This window comes from Amblyomma maculatum, chromosome 8, assembly GCF_055883805.1.
Source record: "Amblyomma maculatum isolate TAMU_Amacu chromosome 8, ASM5588380v1, whole genome shotgun sequence".
In the NCBI taxonomy this organism is placed as follows: Eukaryota; Metazoa; Arthropoda; class Arachnida; order Ixodida; family Ixodidae; genus Amblyomma; species Amblyomma maculatum.
This window is the reverse complement of record NC_139351.1, coordinates 68574007-68594739: the sequence shown is the minus strand read 5'-3', so window position 1 is coordinate 68594739 and position 20733 is coordinate 68574007. Positions and strand designations below refer to the sequence as shown.

Genomic DNA, 20733 nt, shown 5'->3' with positions numbered 1-20733 from the left:
CTGTTGGTAGAAAGTAGGGTTTTGGAGTTTGGAGCGAATAAAATAATTGGTGGCTTTGAGCACGAGAACTTTGGTGCTGCAAGAAGCATTGTCCGCAAAGAGAAAGACATTAGGATCCTGAGCTTCCCCCTTTTGATCAAATTTTAAACAGCGAGGAGTTAAAAATGCTGGATGTCATTCATCCATTTTGATTTCCTTCGTAGGTGACAGTAATGTGGTGCCAGTGGCTGAAACAATGGGGTCGTTTTGACTTTCCAATCATTGGGAAGCACTCCTCAGTTCCTGACATATACAGCAAAAAGGATGCTGATATAGAGCAGAATTTAGCTAAGGGAATCTGAAGTGCATCATGTATGAGTTGGCACGCTTCAGCTGCATTGCATGAGCACACCTGAGTTGTGTCTCTTCTAAATAGTGAAGAATTTACTCCAGGGACCTGAAAAAGTTGTCCTTAGTAACCGAGTGTCTCTTGTATGCAATGTTGATAACATGGCAGACATAGGAAAACCAACCAAACAATTTTCAAGTGTCTGTTATAACCGAGTGTCTCTTGTAACGAGATTTAACTATCCTGTAGAGAAAGTATGCAAGCGCTCGTTTGCATTTCAGATTGAGGAAGGCTATCTTTGACAGTTCCACTTGGCAGATCGCTCCGGTACTCAAGCATTTTAGATGACAGCAGCACGATGTTGTACGACACAATCGCTTTTTTTGCAGCTTGTTGCACATAGTCGTCCGGCAGAATCAGTAAGCACGCTGAACTACAACCGTCTCGTCAAACGTGATAGTTTATTCAGGCCATTGTTTCTTTGAGTGCTGAACAAGAGTAAAACGTGTGCAGCAAATTTCGTGAAGTGAAAAACAGCATTTGTTGCAAGGTTTCTATGAGAACGAAAACAGACTTCCCCTCTCCTACATAAACACAACAGTGCAGATGATTGGCGCAACACTTAACAAGACATGACAGCAAACCAGCACACATGATACTGCATCGTTTTTTCATGAGCTAGTTGATGTTACATACTCCTAATCTTATCAAAACATCAATAATAATGTTCAAACACTGATGGCACGCCACAGCAGTGTACAAATGCTGTGCCCATCTATAAACAACATTTCAAGCTAAAGATGTCCAAAAATGCGTATAAAATCTTCACACCAAACAGGTGTTGTCAATATGTAGCAAAAGGCACCGAAAGAACCTTTAAAAACGGTAAAAAGATCGGCTTTGTCACAATAAAAAAAGATGTCTCAAAGCTCTCACGATAAAAGAGTCAGCACCGAAGCGCCAACAAACAGCAACGTGTAAACAACTGCAGGAAAGTGAACACATGCAAACACGTACATCTGTACTGTTAATCGCGTTCCACATACATTTCGGTTATACTAACAGGAATATTTATAAAGTTACACTTATAAGCAGAACTTTTTTAATGTTCCAGTTATAGCTGGAACCTATGTGGGACCAGATTAAGAGTGTAATGAAGAACCTCTGACAACGCTTTCAACCACTTTGCCGCAGGCAGTTAAAAAAAAAAAAAAATTATGAACAACTGTTTAGATACATTTGAATCTGCCTTTACCTAGGCAGAAATAGTCTAACTAGAGGGCGAGTGCTAGCTGTTAAACAGTGAATCCAAAAAATTGTATTTGAAACATGCCTCAGATAATTGGAAGAGATAAATAGATAAATAAAGGCAATCGCTATATTCACCGTAGCTGTCGTAATAAGAACTCGGTTTTGTGAAGTGTCACTTTAAAAGTGCCTTCATAGACAAGCTCTTTGGCCCTGTGAGCCTGAAATATGCAGCACACCAGCACATTCATGGAATAAAAAGCTGGCACAACAAACTGTAAAAAACATCTACATCTGTGCGCACCGCTCTGCAGTTAACAATAGCATTGTTTGGTCAAGGCAGCCAAAAATGAAGCTGGGAGCTGTGACTGAAAAGCCAACATATTCTACAGCATTGCTATTTGGAATGTCTCACGCATACCAAATCAACAAAATCTGGCATAAACTCACTGGTTGTGGTGACTTAGTAGAATAAAGGCTTTCAATATCTTGTGTAAAATCGAACAATCTTAACAGATTCAGCAGACCCGGACTTAGGGGAGTTGCCGGGCGACAGCTACAAGTGAAACACCATTAAAAACACTCGTTGAAAACCTAAGCAACGCACTGCCACCTAAGAACCTTTCAGCGCATAGTTGACGTCATCAACGCTGACGTTGAGCTGGATCTTGTGGAAGAGGTCATTCGTGCTGACCTCGGACAGCAGCAGACGACAGCCTGAGAGTCGTGCGCTGATGCTTGAAACCTCGGAGAATGTTGGTGGCTTGAACCCTGCATTTCACAAAGATACAAGCCTATATATTTATTCAATGAATTTTAGTGGGGAAGGGGGGGAGAAGCATAAAGCAGCAGCAGTAGCAGCAAATGACTGGTATGATATCTTGGGTCACATCGTAAGAAAGAGCACTGAACAAGGGTTGAGAGGAAGCCTCAGTTCGCAATGGTCTTTCATACTGTGTAGCCATTTTCTCCCTGGCATCCAGTAACAATATGCCAATCAAAGCGATTTTTGCTGTTCTCAAACTATATAACAACTCTGCTGCCAAATAATATCTGCTTTAGGACATGAAGACAAGTCTGGTTCAATTTGGTTTATGGAGCTTAACATCCCAAAGCGGCTCTGGTTGTGAGGAATGCCGCAGCAGATCGCTTCGATTATTTTGAAAACCTGGAGTTCGTTGGTACGCACTGACATCACACAGCAGGTTTCGCTTCTGATTGAAATGTAGTCATTGTGGCCGGAATGTAACCTGGGGCCTCCAGCTCGGCAGTTGACAAGTCTTAACAACAGGATCAGAAATAAACAGTAGATGTAAACGGCCAGCGATTACAGCAGGCCCACATAGCTAATACTTTACAGCACATATCTGTTCAATAATCAATCATGTTTCTTGTAAGGCTAAAAACTCTACTGACTTCAGCATAGCTTTGCAGTAACATAATGAAGTATAGATGCATTGCAGCAGGAAGAACGTTGGTGTATGGGTTGAGAGCAGGCACAAAGAGTAGAAAAATATAAATCAATAAAGATACGTCACTCACATTCTACCAGTGCTTACCACAAGACAAAAAAATTTGATGAAAACTTAGGCTCCGCCTTTAGGGTGCAATACAACAGCATTAACGGCTCCTATCTGCATTTCCCCGTGCTGATCCCAGTTCGTGTACATGCACTTCGCTATCAAATAATCGCTAATTCCTTAATTTGTGCCTCTGTTATCCCGCAAATATTCACTAGCATATAGTCGCAAGCTATCACATTATGTAAAAGACTGCCCGACATAGCTTTAAAGCCCTACTCTAACCAACCTGTACGAGTGTGCCTGTGTGGCCACGTCATGCTGTCTCGTGATGTAAACACAACCCGCCGAACAGTCAATGCCCGGACATGTCACCTGCCAAATAGCGCTGACGGCTTTTTGCTCCCAACGTAGATGTTAGCTTTTCCGGAGAATGGGATCTTTAATGCTCTCGTGTACAGCTCGCTTCCAATGTCTCAGGTACCTTAAATGTGAGATGTCACCAATGAAGAATGCACTGATATTGAGCATCAAGCCCATGAAAGGCATCCAATAAGGACTTCAAGGATATGGAGAATGTGAAGACTTCACGGGTGCCTCGGTACTCAATTACTAAAGGTCTCAAGGACGTCACAGACATAAAGGCCGTCAGGCATAGCCGTGAGGTCAACATACTCTGACGTACACTGAGGCAGCTCCAGTGCTAAAGAAGAAGTGCTCGTCTAACAATCTGAGCGAAAGAAACCTGCCTTCGAGTCTGCAGATGGTGATGTGCTGGTTGTAGACCCTGGAGAATGTCGTCTCTTCAACGCCGGTCCGATGAAACTCCGCAACCACTGCCCTCATAAAAATTTGTTCCTGTTGCGACAGACACCTGTGAGAGAAAGAATGCATTGGACAAAAGTGAGAAGGGTTTCAATACAAATGCAAAAGACACAAAGCCACCACACTACAATTGCCACGCAGCTGCAAAGGAAGAATTTTGCTCTGATCAAGATCATCGTTGTTCCCTAAAGTAACTTAGGCATTACAGCTAATGCCGGTGGTTCTCAAACTGGGCCTCTGGAAGATGCCCTTTAAGATGAACTCGGTTCAGATGAATTCTCCGATTAGACGAACAATGTGAAAAGTGGGCAGGAGGAGTGAGATAGGAGGGAGAGAGATGCATGGCTGTGTTGCTGGGCGCCTTTGAAGTGCTCAAAGCAGGGGGGAGATAGAAGAACCAGTACAAAAGTAGAATCACAAAACTAGTAGCCACTTTGGAATACTACAGTGAGAAAGCTCAGACAACAAAAAGGAAAACCGTACCAATGTTATTTTTAAGTAGGACAACACGAGCTGGTTTTCTTGTTTGCGGTCACTTACATCGTGCATTATCCTCTCTCTGGAAGGTCATTTCATTAATTGCTTTCATGCAGCACATATATATATAATATATTTTATAAGCACACTTCTGTTAAGATGAAATACTGGTAAGAAATGCAAATTTCATAACTGAAGCTCTTTAAAGAAGCATTTGCAAATTCCAGGGCTAGGTAAGCAGGTCCAAGAAAAGGTGCATGTGAACAATAGAGCCACACTATATTGAATACTGCTTGTGCAGGAAATTGTATATCTCAAGTTTCAATTAACAAGCTTCAGATGCAACATTCAATCATCCCTCATATTGGCACTTTGCCATGGAGAGAAAGCACAGCTATGGAAAAACCAAATCGGGCATCGTGCAGGAGCTCACCGCATGGCAAGGATCTTTGGCGACGAAAACATTTCCTGGATGGCACGGTCGACGTGCGACATGCCAACAACGTGCCTCGACGACTTCTTGGGGCTGTCGTGCACAGACAGCTCCGCAATCTCGGCGGCACGCCGGCAGACATCCAGAGCACGTCGAGCATCTCCGGACACCGCTGCAACCTGCATTTCAACAGTGGAATGAACACTACTGTAGCTGTCAGTCAGTTTTGACTTAATCTGAAGTTTGGAGGCACTGCAAGCATCCAACCAACAAATGAAACAGGCATATGATCAATTAAAACCTCGATTATTTCAACTCTATTCAGTAATTCATTGACATACAGAAGACACATACTCAGATTTCACTGTTTTCTTTCTAGGAATGCATAACCTAAGTTTTAGAGCAAATCTATTTTCTTCTGCTACTCAGTACATATCAATAATTTTCTGCAAAGCAACAGTGCTTATCTTAATGTTCCTGTCAGCAATGCAAAATGATAATTATAGTAGAGCCTCTTTGCCACATTTTTCGTGGGACTGTGAAAAAAAGAACGAAAAAACAAAAATAACACAGTACCCAAACAAGGAGCAAATGGGAATGTAACAGCAGGGTTCTACAGTATCCGTATTTCACACACATTGCCTCACGGACTGCAATACCCTCAACACTTCCGCATCAATGAAGCTTCATTTAACCACGCCAGAGAAATAAATGCAAAAGCGATCCTAAAATTTAACAATCCATCAATATAGATAAATCACTAAATTTACATTGCACTAGTGTGCAGCCAGATAAATTGTTTTTAGGTATAACAAAATGCATTGTTTGCAATAGCTCTTCAATAAATCTCCACATTGCTCTGACCTAAAATGCTAGAACATAGGCAACCACTGCAACATGCAAACAAAAAAAGTGCATGGGAGTTGTTCCATGAGCGAGACTGAAATGGTGTCGTCGTTACCTTCCTTGCGACCAGCTGTACAGCGTCAGGGTCGAAGGCCTCCAGGCCCTGCATGCGAGAAAGCACAATCTCCTGCAGCTGCTTGTGGTTGTAGGGGTGAAAGGTCATCCTGGTCAGACCCTGAAGCATAACAAAAAAGGAAGACAAATAACAAATTAAGTGAGTGGCACAGGTCGGAAAGAGACAGACAGAGTTCTGTTTGTAAGAAGCACCAACTGCCAGTATTAAATGCTCTTAGACATCAGCTACGAATTGCCCACAGAATGAGAAAGGTCCTCCAGTCAGTGGTAACTTCAAAGAACAGCTTTAGACTCTGTCTTTAGTAAACAGTCCTCAAATAAAGGACAGGTGACAGGTGACTTAACCATCATAACACTGCTCCCCTCTCATCCCCTGCTGTTCTTCATCACCACATTTGAGCCCAAAACCACTTCAAATTGAAACAAGAAAATTTTTTATTTCATCGACCAATTAGATTCATTAAACAGGCATGCCCTGTGGCAACCAAAAGCAAACCGAAAGGAGAAAGCCTAAGATCAATACTCACCAGCCGACTTGTGACGCGATTGGACATGAGTCGCTCAGGCAGGTCCATGGTGTTGGCGATGGTGAGGACGATGAGCTTGGAATTGGGATTGGTGGGCCAGTCGAACAGGTTGTACAAAACCTGCTGCTTACGCGTCCACAGCAGGTCAAGCTCGTCCACGAGAAGAACAACTGGCTCGTGTCGGGGACCCGGTCGCTCAAAGCGCTTACTCAACAAGTCGGCTGCTTGCTCTGCAGTAGCGTTCTCCCCGGTTAGAGCCTAACGGGATAAAAACAGGCACAGTGGATCTTCATGAGTGCACAGATTGTGAACACACAAGTGGACTAATACTATGCTGGCTCCTACGTTCTTAGCTTTATGCTCTGTTGATGTTTAAGATGTTACTATAGTAGAAGACTTACAGCTCTACAATGATGATTTAATGGCTTTAACGAAGGGCGTCAGAAAGTAACCTCTGTTTGCTTTGCTTGAAATGAGATCACACGTTTATTTCCAACGAATTTTGCCTCAAAGAAACTGAGCCCCAGGAGAAGGAAAAGTGCGTACCCATCGAAAGACAGGTTAGCAGTAGCTGGCAGCACTGGGAACCTTGTTCTGCCTACAATGCCTTGCGTGCAAGGCAGGCACTCAAAGCATTGGGCCACAAGCGTGGTCAAAACTTCAACTACTGGCAAACTGCAGGTTACCGTATTTTGCATCTCTATAACATGATCCTCAATTTGATGCGAGAAGTAAGCTAGAGAAGAGACCTCAGGGAAATGAAAATATACTGATGTTACGAACATAAGGCAGATACAGCTTGTTGAAGCGATTAAAGGGACAGAACACTGGCCAAAATATGCCACGAGATTGTGGTGAAGATGAAAAGACTTAGCCTCATATAGTACAGATCGAGCACTACAATATATAAAAAAAAAACAGGCTTTGCAGTCTTAATTTGCCATTGAAAATCACATAAAAACAACAGGGGTGCTATCTAGCGGAGAAACCCTATTACTTTCGCTGTATAAAAAAGAAAAAAAAAATATATATAAAATGCTTTTACACGAAAAAAAAAACAGACCCCAACAAGATGGCTTCTCTGTGCTTTCGCTCAAAACTGTGCACAGGAACAGTAACTACTGTGGGATGCAGAGAAAAAAACAACAGTAATAATGAAGACTAGACCAATACCACTTTCAAATAGAAAACAGAGAGGCATCCGTGCGATGTCAGTGCGCATTAAAGATCCCCAGGTGGTAGAAATAACTCTGGAGCCCTCCATACGATGCCTCTTACTCTCTTTTCACTTTCTCGCTCACCTTCCTCCCTTCCCTTATGGAAGTGGGACAGATAATGCGCCCTTCCTTTCCTGTGAACCAATTATTATTATTGTAATAGGAGTCCTTAAACAGGGCGCTACGCCGTCAACAGTAATTGGAACGTTCTGCGATCAGTCGTAGCACTTCTGTAAGCGCACGCCCGAGCGTCGGAGAGAGAGCTTCGTTGTCGTTTTCTTTCCTGACCGTCATGTGCGTTGAACATGGTTGTCGTTCTCTTCAAAGCATCAGGCACTGAACATATCAGAACCCAATACCTGTTTTACAACTTCCCCCGGGCGAAAAGACGCCATCCTGGCGGATTATGGCGATGCGACGATGGCAGGGTCGTTAGTAAGGCTTCAGGCGGTTACTGTGTACTATTTCACGATTGCGGCGACGGTGGTCAGTGGATGGCGTAAGGGGTTCGATGAGGTAGTTGACGGGGGATGTTTGCTTGACAATACGGTAGGGGCCCTGATACTTGCTCAGAAGTTTGGATGAAAGGCCGGGACTGGAGGAAGGCACCCATAGCCAGACCAAAAAGTCTGTACGGTAAGTAGGAAGAAGTGCAGATTGATCTCGGGTGGTTTTCTGCTGTTGCTGGACGTGAGAAGTGAAGGACCGGGCAAGCTGGCGGCATTTTTCGGCATAAGTTGCAGCTTGTGAAACAGTCGTGAATTCGGAAGAATCCGGTCGGTAAGGGAGAATGGTGTCCATGGTACAAGAGGGCTCACGACCGTAGAGAAGGAAGTATGGCGAGAATCCTGTGGTTGCTTGATTGGCAGAGTTATAAGCGAATGTAACGAATGGAAGAACGCGGTCGCAGTTGTAGTGGTCGGAAGCGACATACATTGCCAGCATGTTGCCCATGGTGCGGTTAAAACACTCAACCATTCCATTTGTTTGCGGATGGTACGCGGAGGTGGCGCGATGAACGATTTTGCATTCTCTAAGAACAGCTTCGACAACTTCAGAGAGGAAGGCGGGACTTCTGTCACTCAGCAATTCTTTGGGAGCCCCGTGGCAAAGAATGATGTGATGGAGGATGAAGGAGGCAATGTCTTGGGCTGTAGCTGATGGCAAAGACGCCGTTTCGGCGTAGCGTGTGAGATGATCAATTGCAACAATGATCCAGCGATTGCCTGTTGATGTGCTAGGAAGCGGGCCGTACAGGTCGATTCCAATGCGCTCGAAGGGCTGAGCTGGGCAGGTCAGCGGCTGCAGAGGAGCGGCGGGCTGGCGAGGTGGGTGTTTTCGGCGCTGACACTCTTGGCAGGACTGGACGAACCGACGAACATAACGGTACATCCCATGCCAGTAGTATTATGTCTGTTAAGACAAACGTCTGATAGGACAAACAAATTTCCTAATTCCTTCAAGTTCATCTATTGTGCAGCTAAGGGCTTGTAGAAAAATGAGAACGCCATGCAAAAATACAGAAGCAATGAATACGTTGATAATATTTGACAGGCAAGAGGTTAGAAACGCAGATGACATTATCTGTCGTAGTGAAGCCTCCTGTGCATTAATGCATGCTGTCTCGCATGCGCTAGAGGGTCACTGCTGTGCTCGTGTGCTCTGCACAGGCTGTCGTCGAGTTGGCTTCTCATAGCAGCCCGCAAGTCAGTCGTGTGTGCAAGTCAAATGCTGAACCCAGTGTAGCCATCTTGAGGAGACGCGAGAGAAAATAATACTATGTTGTGTTCGTGCTGCCACGCCTAACGATCAAGATACAGAGACAAGGACGAAGTGTGGCATGGTATCCAGCTATCTTGATGGTGGTTGGTGGCTTCTGGCCCGCGCACTTCCCCAACAAAGTCGTGAAGTCATTATAAAGGCTGGGCTGTGATTACTCAGTCTGCAGTGGTATAAAGCAACACGCACCCCGAAACCGACGAACTAAGAAAAAAAAAAAGCTTATCTCATATCTATGCAAATGCAGTAGTTTTCACTGAACTGTAGTATTCACAACAGCGCAATGTTTAGGAAGCTCCTCCAATGCAGAGTAAACTTTTAAGAAGGGAGCAATTGGTCAATGCAGCCACTGAAGAGCACTACAAAATGGCTACAAAGAAAGCTACTATATTATGATCCAGTAGAAACTTCGTAGTTGAAGTAAAAATCGGTCTTGGACCAGAGTAAAAACCAGGGCCATTGTCCCTCTGGGGTAGTTGCTCTGTGAAAGCTGTATAGCTTTCCTTTGTAGCAATATTGTCATGCTCGAGCGAATGCCAAAATTAAAATTTACTTTAGGTCAGGGGATTCCACTAACCATACTGAATTAACATCGTCCCTACTTTCAACTGACCAATTGAGCATCGCATGACAATCTGCTAGCCACCCTGATTTGCTAACAGGTCAGGGGATTTCACTAAACATATTGAGCTAATGTCGTTCCTGCTTTGTGCTTTGAACAGACCAATTGAACTTCGTGTGACAATCTGCTAACCACCCCGGCTCGCTTAGTTTGTAGTGCAACTTCCCTAGACAGGTGGAGGTCGGCCTGGGTTCAAACTTATGATCAGGATAAATTTTTCTTCAACTCAAACTTTCTGTGAAAGATGTACAGCTTTCCTCTGTATCGCTGCACTTGAACGAATAGTAATGTGTAACTGCGTCAGAGCTATTCAGGACCATTACTTGCCCATTACAAACTGCAGTCGTGTGTGCAATGAAAGTGGTTGACATCATCACAGTTTACTTGCGAAAACGGTTACCTATGGCGAAAATGCTCGCATTTAATTTCTCGGCCTATTCCATTGGGGACAAACTGCGTGCTCTTCGGGCTCACCCTGAAGATATGGCTGTAGCATTGCGCAGGACTGGTCAGCTTCATGCCGTTGACCTCGATGAACTTGAAGGGCTGCGTGTATCCACCATCGACTGACTCTTGGAGCACACGGAGGACGTCGTGAACCGTAGCCGTCTTGCCCGTACCCGGGACACCAGATATGTACATGCAGCTGCAAAGAGGTAGCAAGTGACAGCTTGTGGACACGTTTTTGGCTACATTGACGGCTTCAGGAGGCATGTGAGAATAGCTTTTTTTTGTTCAAGGCAAATATTAATTTGCATTAATCAAATTTGAAGCATATGTTAGAGATAACTTTTGGTTTTGACACATTAAAAAAAAGTTCAAGGCAGGTTAATTCATTTTCAAAATTGCCCCATTTACAAATACACTAGGAGATTACAAATAAAAAGAAAGAGAGAACTACGAAAACAGACATTATTCACTGGTTCCGAACACATTATTTGCTTGCGACAAATACTTCCAGAAATTCAAACAAAAAGATTCTCACTGAGTCATCATCATCATCATCAGCCTGACTATACCCACTGCAGGGTGAAGGCCTCTGCCATATTTCTCCAATGAACCCTGTTCTGTGCTAGCTGCATCCACTTGACCCCTGCGAGCTTCTTAATCTTATCCACCCACCTAACTTTCTGCCGCCCCCTGCTACGCTTTTCTTCCCTTGGAATCCAGTTTGTCACTGAGTATAGCGTCATATATTTTGCTGCTCGCTCACATATTAGAAACTGCCAGATGTTTGCAATGCTAACTAACGTACACTGTGTTCCAAATTTATTGCCAAGGATTGATATATGGAACATGTTAGGGATTCTATTTATCTTGTTTGCTGATCAGGAGAAATAATGCTTAAAATTTTTTTATTCACAATCATTAAAATAACAGCCCCCCCCCCCCCTCCCTTCCCCCAATAACACAGTAATTTGTACCAGCAAAAATCTTCGCTATATCAATGTCTTTTTTTATTTTAGTTGTTGGTTATGGCTCTGAGGATGCGTCTGACAGTTCAGTTAAACCTCGTTACAAGAGACACTCAAGGGACCCCAAAAAGGTGTCTCTTGTAACCAAAAATTTATATCAACTCGTATGTGTGGCAGTTTAGATTCCTTATTTAAATTCTGTTCCATGTCAGTGTCCTGTTTTGTTGCAATATGTCAGGAACCAAGGGGTTTCTCCTCCTGACTGGGAAGTCAAAATGTCCTTATTGTTTCAGCCCCTGTCATCACATTCCTGTGTGACTGAAACAACAGGGACGTTTTGACTTCCCAGTCAAAAGGAGGCACTCCTTCTTGGTTCCTGACATATTGCAACAAAACAGGACACTGATATAGAACAAAATTTCATTAAGGGAATCTAAACTACAGCACATACGAGTTGGTAGGAGTCAGCTGCGTTGCATGAGCGTATCTGGGTTATTGGTGTCTCTTCTAAATGGTGAAGAATTTACTCCAGGGGTCTGAAAACGTTGTCCTTAGTAACCGAGTGTCTCTTTAACCATGTCTCTTGTATGCAATGTTGTTAACATGGCAAACATTGGAAAACCAACCAAACCATTTTCAAGTGTCTCTTATAACAGAGTGTCTCTTGTAACCATGTCTCTTGTAACGAGATTTCACAAAGTGCTGGTATATAAGGAAACATTTAGGAATACGTTTCATGGTGCACTACTCCTTCCAATATGCCCCACTCACTGTTTTTTTCCAACAGTTACATATTATGTCATTGCATTTTCAGTTTCGAATGCCTTATGGAAGTACCATATTCGCACATTTACTATAACGAGTAAATGAATGTGATGATGGAGTTTGAGTCCATAAGAAACAGAGTCCATAAGAAACAAAACATCTGTGCAACAAAGAACATCATCTTCTGCAGGCTCGGTGCCATTTTAAAGGCACAATTTAAGAAACACACACAACAAAATGAAGTGTGGCAAAACCCCCTCTCTCAGAAGAAAAATGTACAGCTATGTATGGATGGCTAACTGAGCCGCAGTTTCCCTTTACCGTACCCATCTTTTCCATTGTACGCATGTTTGCCATAGCAGGGTTCTATCGTACAAGCTTGACACTGTTATGGAATAAAAGATAAAGAAAGGCTGTCCAACATGGTTTCTGGTGCAAGAGTCTGGCCCATGCCTCCCATTAAGCATGCGTCATTGCAAAAGTTTGTCGTGCAGAAATCTCAACAAAAAGACAACCTTCGCGTCTGACAGGTAAGTTGCTTCTTTTTGACTAAAAACAAAAACAAAAAGGCACCATGAATTCAGAAAACAGATGAAGTAGACAGAAAGCAACACAAGCCATTTTTCTCAATATTTCTGAATATATTAAGAAATTGCAGACAGTGAAGGAGAGATAAGAGAGATATGGAGATATGTCTCACCCTCCCGTGCCATCCTGAAGCTTTCCCTCCACAAAGGAGTAGATGTCCGCAAACTCCTGCTCTCGGCAGGGCAGGCACGTCGGCACGGCCGAGACGTGTAGCCTGCGTGAGTTCATTTCGAGAGGTGAAAACAAAGAAGAAAACAGAAAATCGACAACAGTGATAAGCAGCAATAACAGTGTGAAAATTTCGGTTCCTGAAGGCCTCAATCCATGTCTCCACTTTGCCCAGCATTGATTAAAGGACACTCTTCACGAAAAAGGAGTGTCAACATGTACTTTCACTGCCACAAACGGAAATGAAAGTAAGCAAACAGAGGCTGTTTCTGGCAGACTGGCTCAAGGGAAAAGGAATCTCAAAGATGTGTACAAAAATCAATTGAAAACAGTAAGCTGTACAACAGCGCAGAAAGTAGCAGTTGTGTCTTGCCCCATTTGGAGGCAAAACAAGAAACCTCACACACCTTTTCTTCACCCTTCCCCGTGTGTAACCGCATGGCAGTGATAGCAAAGAAGTTACAGTAACAGCTGTGCTTTTATTATTCCATGCTATGCAGACAACTCTGTTTGAGCAACGTCTGGTGGCCTCACCGTGACTTGGCTATGTCAAGTGGGGTTTGCGGTCCCTCCACTGCATGTCTTCTCTTTGGCACAGACGGTGTCAGGCTCAGCGTGGATCGCCGTGGCGTTCTGGGTGTGCCAGCTGCCGACGATTTCTTTGCAGACGTGCGCGGAGTTCGGGCAGAAGAAGGCTTCTGAACAAAGTTTCAAAAAGAAGGCATGCAAAAAAAAAAGTAGAGTAAGCACATTACAGACTTTGACAGACGACATTTGTGTTAATGCAGATTGTGCCACACCGGCATGCATATCTTTTGTTCTGCAAGCAAATGATGGACACTGAAGGCTGACATAAGTGACTTGACCAGACAGACATCGACAGTATGACAGACGCTGTACGTAGACAGAGTAACTTGCTTGATGTTGGTTTTGAGAATAGTAAAGTTTGGTCAAAAATCGAAAGTTCTCCAGTCAAATAAAAAAGGTTTGCAGCTTTGTCAACATGATTGATAACTGGTATAGTATCATGGTATATGATAACATCATATAAATTAACTCATCTGAGTGCTTCTTCTTACTAGAATCAAAGGTTCCTTAATTAACACATTGACGTAGAGGTGGATGCTAGTAGCAAATAGTCCAAGGGATTTTCTTATGTAAATATTACAGCTTACAACGTACCTTGCCTGTTCTCTTCGGCGTTTCGAAGTCGTCCAAGTCATCCTCACCATCAGATGAGGAAGAATTCTCGAAGACCTCATCGAAATTAGGGTCTTGGTCATCATCACTCGTGTCAGTACTGTTGAGCTCCAACTTCCTTGGCTTGGCGCCCAGGTTGAGTTTTCGTGTGCTTCGTGGCGTCTGCCTTCCTTCTTTATCACTGAAGAGAAGGAAAGAGCAGTCATCTCAAATAGAGTCTATGGACTAAGCATTTGTAAGGTGGACTGTGCAAGAACTGCATCAAGGAGCTCCAAACTATTGATACAGTAAAACCTCATAAATTAGGCACCTGTTAATTCGAAAATTTGGATAAATCGGCCTGTTCACTCCCTCCCTTCAAAAATGTACATAGGTCTATGGTAGCAAACTGTCGTTAATTCGGCACTAAATTGCTAGTGCACAGGTTAATTCGCACTGGAGACGGGCCGATACTGCCAATGAAGCAAAACAGCCATCATTCCCCAAGGAACGGAAACCACTATTTCAGAAACGTACTGAAGGTGGCGCTGCTATACACTGATCATTATCATCATAGGTGGGTTTTGGGAGCACGTGTCACTACAGCCATCATCTATCCATCCATAACTGCATTCTGCTGGCATAAAAAAGGTGGCGCTCGCTACTGTAATTTCTCTAGTTTCTCGAGTGACGAGAGCTTGGAAGCTTGCATATCTGAAGCTTGGATAGCGCCCTGTCGGAGCGGCAACCTTTTGCATTTTCTGCGAGGTGCTTTTTGTCATGTCCGTGCGTGAAATGCGTAGTGCCAGGGGGACTCTGGTAGTGCTACTGCTTTCTGTAGCGACGGCGGCAAAACGCGCAAAGCACGCGGTTAAGGATCTAGCGACAAAAGTGAAGATCTTTAAAGCGTCGAAGGATGGCACTTCCAGAAAACAGGTGATGCGTCAATTCGACGTCAAAAGATGCCCACTGTCAACATACGTCAAGAATGAAGCAAGGATAATGGAAGCTTTTGAAGGTAAGAAGTTCCACTCAAGTTGGAAGCCCTTCCGAAACACAGCTCACCCACCCCTGGAGGACGCATTGTTGCGGTGGATCGCTACTGCACGTGATGTAAAGCTTCCGTTAAGCGGACTTTTGATCTGTGCACAAGCCGAGACCTATGCCCTCTGAGTGAATGTTGATTTATTGAAGGGCTCAAAGGGCTGGTTTGCACATTTTAAAGACAGACATGGCCCTGTTTTTAAAGCCATGTGCGGTGAAAGGGGTGAAGTGAACGAAAACGCGGTTAAGAACTGGCAGAACGTCCAACTGAACATGTGGCAGCCTACGACCCGAGCGACATTTTTAAAGCAGATGAAACTGGGCTCTTCTTCAAAGTGCTCCCAGATAAGACAATTACGTTCAAAGGGGATGCGTGCAGTGGCGAAAAAAAGAAGCAAGGAGCGAGTGACCGCATTGCTGGCAGCAAATGAAGGGCACGAAGCGCCTACCTGGACGGGACTGAAGCCTAGATGCTTTTTACAATGTTAAAGGGACATTATAGACACCCAAATATGCTATCAAAATCTAATAAACGGCTTTTGGTGACATTGTCACCGCATATCTGGCAGCAAAAAATTATTGCTGAGATATTGCGATAAGAAGTTGAGTTTTTTTTTGTTCCCGCCGGTAGAATTCAAACTGTTTTCTCCTACTATGTAGTAGGGTAGGATGACGTGCACTATGACGCGAGAGGAGACTCCGTGATTGCTGGAACATAGAGAGCGACGAATACTTCGTAGGTGCGTGTAGAGTCATGATCTTCATTCGATACGCACTTTGGGTAGGCGCATCTGCTGCTTCGAGCTCATATTTCAGGCGCCGCAGGCCCATACCAAACTATCTGAGCACGCATGAAGTGCCTGAGCCGGAACATAACCGAAACTGAAGTGGACGCCTGTAGCGCCGCGTTAGCTGAGAGACTAGCGGCATTTACCGACAAGCGGACGAAATGAGTAGGTATATTTTTATATCTGCCTTGTAACATTTATGTTGTCTATTCGTCTTTCCGCCGTCGTTTACGCGTGATAAAAGCATGGTATCATATTCGAGACAAAACCGACCACCGCATTCAAACGGTCAACGTAATTCGCATTTGTCAGCCTCCGGGATCCCTTGCGCGTCACAAAATTTGTAGTTGCGAGCCTCGGCCGTTTCAGCTGTGGTGGCGATACCTGTATTCCTGTTCTTCCTCTTTACTACCTTATAACAGCTCTGTTTTCAGTAAGAGTGGCTTTTTTGTAATCAGGAACTGGCATTCTGTCGATGCAAGCCCAGTTCATTTTTCTCTTTAGTGTCCCTTTAAACACCTACCTGTGGAGTACCGAGCAAATTATAAAGCTTGGATGACATCCGAGATATTCCATGCCTGGCTGCAGGACCTCGTCCGACGTTTCAGCGCGAAAAAATGCAAGGTGCTTTTCGTGGTTGACAGCTGTGCCATGCACTGCAACGCCTCCAATCTACAGGCAATCCGGCTCGTGTTTTTGCCTCCTAACACTACCGTCGCCCTTCAACCTATGCATCAAGGCGTCAAAAAAAATATTGTAAGCAAGTGCTTGAGAGTATGCTTCTTTGTATGGACCGGAAGCAGGCGTGCATCATTGAGTTCCTGAGTGCAATACATATTCTGGCTCACGTGTGGGCACGCACGCCAGCAGAAGTGGTTGCCAATTGTTTAGGCACTGTGTATTTGCGCACTCTGACACAAGCTTGGAGCCTGCAGCACCAGTAGCAGAGGAAGACGACGACGAGTCATCCGTCGGCCTGCTCCCCACCGAAGTGAATCTCACAGACTACACTTTCATTGATGATGGCATTGTTGTCGCAGGCCAGTTAAGCGATGATGAAATAATCAGCGATGCCCTCGGTGCAGCGAATGAGGCGTCCGATGATGAGGGCTCACTCGATGAACACAGCCCGTGTGATAAACTCCATTGTACCGCTAGAGAAGTCGCGAAGGCTGTCGCAGTTTTAGAGGGCTTCTGCTACGATGCTCCTGGCAACACGCTTGCCCTGGAAGTGTTGTCCCATGTCCGAAAACTGGTCCTCACTGCCCAGCTTTCCGCGAAAAAGCAACCGAGCATTACAGACTTCTTTAAGAAGTAAAGGTATGCAATAAAAAAAAATTTCGCATGCAGGTTTTGTCGCTCACTCGATAATTCGACATTCGGATCACTCACACATTTTTTCACTCCCGTGAGATCCGAATTAACAGTTTTAATGTAATAAACAGAAATCACTGTCTTTTTGTTTTTTAGTTTGGAAGCTGCAGCAAGCACTTTTCTCTGAATCCCAGAAAGTGATGTTTGTTTTCTTTCTGTCCGACCTAACCTTGTCTAGCCAGTCTCTGAAGCAGCTAATGTGGCTGAAATAATAATATAGCGATGACCCCCTGCAAAAGAAAACGAAAAAGGTCACAGGTGGTAAACACACACCTCAAGAACACGTCGTCGTCAGACTCCGAGGCTTCAGTGTAACGAACGCTCTTCACTTTGCGGCCCGACCTTGTTGACGCAGGTCGGTTGTGTGCACGACCGCTGGAAGCCACAGCGGGTATTCTTGGCTCAGTGCGACACCTAGCAGACAGAGGCCTGCTCAGCTGGTTACACGTCTTGTCACGAGGCGGAGTCTTGTGACAGTTCTCTTGCACGGACTTCGCCTTTCGGCCACGCCTTGACACTGGTGATGCACACGAACTGGTCCAAATATGAAAATGAAAGAAAGAAAGAGGGAATAAAAAGAAAGATGACATTACGAATGAAAGAGGGTAGAATAAGAGGAAAATGGCTGCACAGTATGAAAGAGTACTGAACATGGGTTTGGGGGGAGACTCGGTTCGCAAGCCGAGCCAACATTTCCACAAAGGGACTCGTCTTCGTGTGGGCCCAGACGAAGACAAAGTTCCCTCGTCGAAACGTTGGCTCGGTTTGCAAGTTGAGGCTCTCCCTCAACCCTTGTTCATTGCTCCTTTATAATGAATGAAAAAAGCATGAAAAGGAAATAGAAAAAAAAAGCAAAAAGAACAAAGAAAGAATGAGAGTAAAAAAAATAAACAAAATAAAATTTTTTATGATAAGAAAGCATAGCCTAAAACAATATGGCCCTTCACCTCGCAAAATTATTAACTGCTAAACCAGCTCATTATTCCTTTGCTGTTTCCAAAAACAATGCATAACAAATATTCAAGAAGTCATTGATTCTGAGAAGCTGCTTTAGTTCTCGGGTTAAATGCAAGAAAAAAAAAATAGTGAAATTTTTACAAAAGAGAGAAATTGTGCTGACCGGCTTTTCCTTATTAAAAATTTGCTTGTTTCCCTTTCTTTTGTACTTCTAGCTATTTTTGTATTCTTTATCTGTTATGTTTTAATGTCTTTTTTTTTTTCTACTTCCTACCCACTTTTCAATTCAACTGTTCGCATTCTGGGTCTCTAAATACCTCCTGTAAACCAGGAATAGTTTACACATAAGAATCAATGAAGAATACCTTAGTAATCTGCAATTCGCTGATGATATCGTATTAACGAGATTTAACTCTACTCACCAATGAGGAAGAAATGTGGAGTCAACTAAAATAAAGGTTCAACTTACACAGACAGATATGGAAAGGAAAATGGTAGGTGTAATCAATTTTAAAAGATAGGTAGATTGCAGAGTGGGTCAAAGAACTAACTCGAGTCAATAACAGTCTAATCAAAATCAAGGACAAGAAATGGACATGGGCAAGACATGTAGCGCGGGGAGAGGATGACAGAGTGGATCCCAAGGGAAGCCAAGCGTAGCAGGAGGCAGATGAGGTTAAGAAGTTTGCAGGGGTCAAGTAGATGCAGCTAGCACAGGCCCCCTAGGTAATTGAAGGTAGAGTTGTGGGAGAAGCATCTGCCTTAAAAAGTGAGGGTGGACTGATGATGATCTATTTCTATCCTATTTAATCGTCAAATCCTATTCCGCTTGTTTCTTCATTTCTCCCAACAATTTGCCCCAGCCAGGGAGAATGCAGTTCACAGTTGCACAGTGAGATGTTTCTCTGATCCCAAACTGGTTTGCCATCCCCCAAACTGAGACATGCTATAGCTCTTAGCCGCCATGCAAAGATGCACACACCTAGAAAAATGGCAGGCATGCATCAAAACATTACATGAAGACAAAGTGCATTCACAAACAGTAAGTTCTAGACAAACTATGACAGGAAGCGAGCAAACACTGAAACGTGCACAGCAGGAAGAACTCACCCAACTTTTGGTGCCTCTTCCAGCTTCTCGGAAAATGCCACGGCCCGACTCTTCTGCCTGGGTGTCCTGGTCGTTTTGGCACACAGCTCCAACGTGTTTTTTGACGCTCTCCGTGAAGAATAAGTTCTCTTTCCAGTGACAGCACCCTCGACGTCACTGTCTTCAGGTGAAGGACTCCTCTTAGACACAGACATTTTGGAGCTGGAGTTTGAGCGTACTTCCTCGTTGGCCACGTCCGGTGTTGTAGTCATGTCGAGCTTACGTCTGCTGCGAGGCGTCGTCTGCTTTTGGGTCCCACTGCAGTCAGACATCATTGACATTAGGGCAAGGGCTCATTCTTTTCTTTAGATTCAAACAACTCTAATGGCTTGAAAGAGCATTCAGGAACCCCAAGTGCATTGGCTTCTATCCCTACCTGTCTAACTTACATTTGATAAAGAGCACAGAGCTTAATCTCTAATCATTTAATCTATGACTCAGTTATCTCACAAGTACTCATTAGCATACAGTTATGTCATTAACCACCTGTTAGAGGCATGCCAGTGATTTTGCCCTCACAACAGTGACAGCCTTGAAAATGACAACTCTAATTTTCTGTAGAATGGTGAATTTAACACCGCCACGTTAAAAATGGTACATTTAATAATCTTAAAATTCAATTAATGATGCTCAAATGTGGGCCGAAACAGTATGCTATGAGCAGTTACAGTATGACTTGTTCCCAAATAAGTTGCGTAAGAGAAAGGTCTAAGAACAGGCAAGCAAGGACCGAGGTGTCCCCTGTGCCCGAAAAGCATGCCAAGCAACTAACTAAAAGGTTCTGCTAAAACCGGTTTCGAGAACTGGTCTGTTAAAGCAAATAGCACAATAAAATGCCAAATGCCAGTTCGGCTCTTTGCCTATTCTAGCAGAGACAGAAAGTAAGGAGCAGTTGTGTCTCTAACACCTGGCTTTTCACCAACAATCTGGCACTGGTCAATTGTTCTGCTGACTTTACCTTCGAAAGCAAAATGAACTCTAGAGTAAATATTTGAAATTTGTAGTGCACGATTAAAACTAATTTGAAATCTTAACCATTGTGCAGTTTACGCCCTACCATGGTGGCTCAGTCAGTGGTTAGAGCGCTCGAGTGCTGTGTCGAAGCTAGGATGTGGGATCGAATCCTGGCCACGGTGGCCGCTTTTCAATGGAGGCGAAAATCAAGGTGCCCGTGTGCTGTGCGATGTTAGCGCGCGTTAAAGAACCTCAGGTGGTCAAAATTTCCGAAGCCCTCTGTTGGGACGCCTCTTATAGCCCGAGTCGCTTTGGGATGTTAAGCCCCACAAACCAAGCCAAACCATCGTGCCCTTTCTGCGAGTTTCTTGCACTAAGCAACAGATTTATACCCT

General features: G+C 44.0%; 1 protein-coding gene across 1 annotated transcript in view; it reads right to left on the bottom strand.

Moving 5' to 3' along the window:
* Nucleotides 1-770: 770 nt before the first annotated feature.
* Nucleotides 771-20733, bottom strand: part of Orc1 (origin recognition complex subunit 1) — a 30231-nt gene continuing 10268 nt past the window's right edge. Inside the window, exons 8-18 of the mRNA XM_084575784.1 lie at nucleotides 19346-19642; nucleotides 17552-17812; nucleotides 14076-14274; nucleotides 13428-13591; nucleotides 12838-12939; nucleotides 10432-10603; nucleotides 6340-6597; nucleotides 5793-5912; nucleotides 4832-5010; nucleotides 3846-3970; nucleotides 771-2347 (exon numbers count right to left, since the gene is read on the bottom strand). Coding sequence (XP_084431910.1) covers nucleotides 2190-2347; nucleotides 3846-3970; nucleotides 4832-5010; nucleotides 5793-5912; nucleotides 6340-6597; nucleotides 10432-10603; nucleotides 12838-12939; nucleotides 13428-13591; nucleotides 14076-14274; nucleotides 17552-17812; nucleotides 19346-19642 — 2035 coding nt within the window. The 3' untranslated portion in view covers nucleotides 771-2189. The remainder of the gene's footprint in view (nucleotides 2348-3845; nucleotides 3971-4831; nucleotides 5011-5792; nucleotides 5913-6339; nucleotides 6598-10431; nucleotides 10604-12837; nucleotides 12940-13427; nucleotides 13592-14075; nucleotides 14275-17551; nucleotides 17813-19345; nucleotides 19643-20733) is intronic.